Below are 4,234 nucleotides of genomic sequence, written 5' to 3' on the forward strand. Positions count from 1 at the left end.
TGCCCAAATCCCAACAATCCATTGAAAGTGTTTTGATGATAAATTCGAGAGATATAATCTAACATAAGTTTAGGAGGTGTAATCTTAGCAATTGAAGGAGAAGGTATGTTCTAAAAGGAGAATTCCTTTCTTACTTCCTCAGTATTAACCTTCTTGTAATCAACGAAAGTGGTGAGAATTCTTATGAAAATGATCCTTTTACATACAAATACAAAACTTTGTTCTATAATTTCGCTGTTAGTTCCAATTTTCTTATTGTTTTAAGATATAAACATTTCCCTAATTGAGTCACTAAGTGTAGGTCAAGCAGATGTAAGAGAAGAAACTAGGTTAAAACATCATACATATTCTTTCGTTTTGCTCACTCATAGATTAACACAAGAAGAAAGTTCGAATCATATCTTATAGGGGAAGAGAATTAACTAAATGAGTTAATAACAAACAAACCAGTGGTGTAACTTGACAGACATGAACTAAACCTATCCTTCCCCATTAACAATGGAAGCTGCAATTCAAACCAAAAAACTAAAAGAAGTCTGTCGATCGACAATACTAGTCTTATTTTCAATATGTGATTTCAATGGGATTCGAACATGATTTCTTTAGGTTGCTTTGGTGTAGAACCGAATACCAACGGCCAAACCCAAGATCGCCAAGGGAACAAGGAACTGAAGTAGCTTGACGATGAACTCTGAGGTCTTGTCTTGGTTATACTGTGGTTGCTTCGGAGGTGTGTATTTCCGTTTGGCAGGGACGGTCGTCATGTCCATCTCCCCGATATAGTACTCATCCATCATTGCCCTAGCACTGGTACTGTGGCCAACGTCCTCGAAATCATCGGTTGCATCCTTACCTGTCAAACCACATAGGTTTCTCTGTTATTCACTTGATTAAAATTCAGGATTTCATTTTCTACAGATTCGTTGGAATTAATACCTGTAGCTGACAAGAGAACCTCGTCTCCACCTGGATGATCTTCAAGAAATTTGGTTACATCGTATACCTTTCAGGCGGAAAGTACAGAGTCAACTCGTTGACATAAAAGAAAATTAAGGAAGTTAAAGAAAGACATAAAAGAATAATAAAGTATAGGTCTGTTTTGCAGATGGCAAAGTAAACCGTGGCCAGACCAGCAGATGCCCAATATGGGCCCGTACACTGATCAAACGGCTCTTATCCCGAGTTACTAGCTCGACTTTGGTGAAAAAAGTGAGACAGATGAACGGTTTTATTGATAAATACGTAGTGTTCAGGCAAAGGCTAAACTTTCATGACATATTTCTGAGATGTGTGCCGTAGAACTATATCTCCAGTAAGCCACACACTGGATATTCGAGGGAAAAGGCAACCGTAGATCAAAGCTTTAAATGTTGTAGAATCGAAAATCCAAACAGACATAAAAAATTCCAGCGAAGAGAAGATGGTGCTTGTTTTTTCTCATATCTGAATCTGACTTGAAGAAAAAAGAATACCGGAATCAAACTAGTTCTCTTGTCAATATAGATTAGAGGCATATTGCAAGCCAATAAGTGTCTCCCAACACCTAAACCTTGTTTCAACTCCGTTTAATTCTTGACTCACTTCCATGGTAACGATAAGGATTACAACATTACAAAGAAAAGTCGTAAAGCGTGTTCAACTAAAATTTCAGATGAAGTGCCTCGTACTATATCTCAAGTAGTTGGTAAAAAATCATGTCGAAACTGTGAGAATAGTCCCACATGGGAAACGGGTAATCTAGTAACCAAAATGTAAAGTCAAAGTCCTGTCTACTCATTGCCGATCGTATTTTGAGTTTGATGAACACAAAACTACTTCTAGTACTTCAATATTAGTTGCAAATTCACATCTAAAACCCACACACCCGGCGTCTATTACGTAGAAATTGAAGAGAGGATGATATAATACGAGGCAGCAATAAATCATTTCGGTGATTTGCGAGGAAATGACTACTAGATCACCCTTTTTCCCATGTGGGACTATTTAACCATGAAACTGTGATTGAAAATAAAAATACAACATTCTTTTTGCATAAATTGAACATAGGATGATATAATATATGTAACAGGACCCAAAGCCATGAATCTATATATATATATATATATATACAAAATGAAAAGAAACAATGTTTGGGATGATGATGGAACCAAATGGTAACCCTAGAAATTCCTTCACCCAACAAAAAAAAAACTGGAATTTTGCTGAATTGACTATACAGATTTGACACAAAAATTGAGTGAGTTAGAAACTAAACAAAGATCTTGTACACAGATTATAACAAAACTAATACGAAGATATCATGATAATTTAATTCGATTTATCTCATAAGAAATTCCAGAACAAACAATTGATAGATTAAACTAGAGAGAGAGAGAGAGAACCTTGCCGCCGATGATAAGCCAACAGTCCTTGGAGTTACTGTGTTCAGAAACTTCAGCTAGATTATAGACCTTACCGTCGGCCGCAGCCATAATGAAAATCAAATCACAAAACCAGTAGTCTTTGCCCTAATCTTCCAAATTTCAAATTATGGGATCAAGTAAACGAAAAGATTAGAGAGAGAGAGAGAGAGTTTGGTTTTTTAGTGAGAGAAAGATGAGATAGTAGATAGGTAGGTAGATGGGTGATCTTCACTAAGCACACACAATCTTGTACAAAAACAATGTTATTCACCTACTTTTGCTTGTGTGTACGTGACCCTCTACCATTTAATAACACAAAGAGCATACCAATGGTTGGCACCAAACAAATCACCGCAAAAGAATATTCACCAAGTTATTTGGTGTTTTCAAAATTTTGAACTCAAAGACAAAATTCTAAAAGTCTCACAAATCACTATTCATCACATTAAATTTTATTTTTATCATTTCTAATACTCATTTTTTAACTTCAACAAAAAAAAAATATAATACTCATTTTTTAAATAAAATAAGACAACAATTAATTTATTAAAATAGTAATTAGAATTATTAGACTTAAGTTACAAATTAAGACCATTACAACATTTTATTGTTTCACTGGGGCCAAATAGAAATATTTAATTGGGACCAAATACAAACATTAAAATAAATGAAGGGATTAAAAAAACAACTTAAAGAGGATGAAATACCAACTAAAATAATGAGGGACCCACCATCCACCATTTTAATGGGATGAACAGTGACCGACCATATTCATGGCACAAGAGATCTTTGCTGATCTCCAATGTCATTGGGTGTCCCCTTCCCTCCATAACACCAAATAATTGGTGTTATGGAGGGTCGTTGGGGATGCTTCTAAACACATTCAATAAAGTGGGTGATTTGCAGAAATAAAAAGATGATTGGGAGTGTAAAATTTCACAAGGTAAAAACAATTTTTTTACCAAACATACCCTTACTTGTTGTCGGTAGAGAGTCGCTGGTCGACTCTCTACCAGCAACAACTCTCTCTCATCTTTCTCCTTCCTCTTTCTCTCTCTCTCCATCCTTTTCTCTCTATTTCTTTTTATATGTTCCGACGAAGGGGAGACCCTTCGCCGGAACCCTTCGTCTGATTTTCTTCGTCTGAAAACCAGACGAAGGTCGTCTGGATCTGGTTCTTCTAGATCCAGACGGAGGTTGTTTCGTCTGGATCGGGAAGAATCTGATCTAGACGAAGCAAGCTCGTCTGGTTTTCCAGACGACTTTTCGTTTGGAAAAACACACGAGTATCCGACAAAGGGGTTCTCCCCTTAGCCAGAAACTTTGAAAAAGAAAGACAAAAGGACAAGTGAAAGGAAGAGGAAAAAGAGAGAGAAAGAAAGGAAGAAAGACGAAGAGGTTAAAGTGTTTCGTCGGCGTTAATGGTGGTCGTTGCCAGAGTATGGTGGGAGTCGTCGGAATTTGTGTTGGGGAAGAAGGTGAAAGGTTGAAGTGCTTGGATGAAACAAAATGTGTCATAACTTTTTTGTTTTCACCCAAAACTTTGTACCCCGGATCATTTTCTTATTTCCTCAAATCACCCAACATTCAATAAACTTACTAAGAACATTAGGCTTTCCTAAACCTAAACATACTCTAATGAACAACTGCTAATAAATAAAATACGAGTTTCCTAAACCTAATCGAAATCTAATAAAAATTTCTAAATAAATAAAATACTGGAATATAAAACTAAGAAAGTTTTCTAAAATATAAAACTACTAAAAATAATAAATCTCTATTAATAAAAATAAGAAATCACAAAATAATTAGATTTTATGAAATCTAAGATT

At 35.6% G+C, this 4,234-nt stretch overlaps 1 protein-coding gene across 1 annotated transcript; it reads right to left on the minus strand.

Annotated features, from left to right (window-relative positions):
• Positions 1 to 326: 326 nt before the first annotated feature.
• LOC147555465 (cytochrome b5-like) lies at positions 327 to 2,680 on the minus strand. The gene is made up of 3 exons (XM_086663071.1): positions 2,382 to 2,680; positions 937 to 1,003; positions 327 to 853 (listed from the first exon to the last, which is right to left on the minus strand). The coding sequence occupies exons 1-3, from the start codon at positions 2,469 to 2,471 to the stop codon at positions 603 to 605; spliced, it is 408 nt and encodes a 135-aa protein (XP_086519197.1). The 5' UTR covers positions 2,472 to 2,680; the 3' UTR covers positions 327 to 602.
• Positions 2,681 to 4,234: the final 1,554 nt, after the last annotated feature.

The sequence above is a fragment of the Eschscholzia californica genome, unplaced genomic scaffold, assembly GCF_041429995.1.
Source record: "Eschscholzia californica isolate CP2 unplaced genomic scaffold, dmEscCali1.0.p SCAF_2, whole genome shotgun sequence".
Lineage (NCBI taxonomy): Eukaryota > Viridiplantae > Streptophyta > Magnoliopsida > Ranunculales > Papaveraceae > Eschscholzia > Eschscholzia californica.

Coding starts and splice junctions, on each gene's coding strand:
- LOC147555465 (XM_086663071.1), bottom strand. CDS start 2,471: ATGGCTGCGGCCGACGGTAAGGTCTATAATCTAGCTGAAGTTTCTGAA. Junction 1,004..2,381: donor GGCTTATCATCGGCGGCAAG/GTTCTCTCTCTC, acceptor TCCGCCTGAAAG/GTATACGATGTAACCAAATT. Junction 854..936: donor GGTTCTCTTGTCAGCTACAG/GTATTAATTCCA, acceptor GTGGTTTGACAG/GTAAGGATGCAACCGATGAT.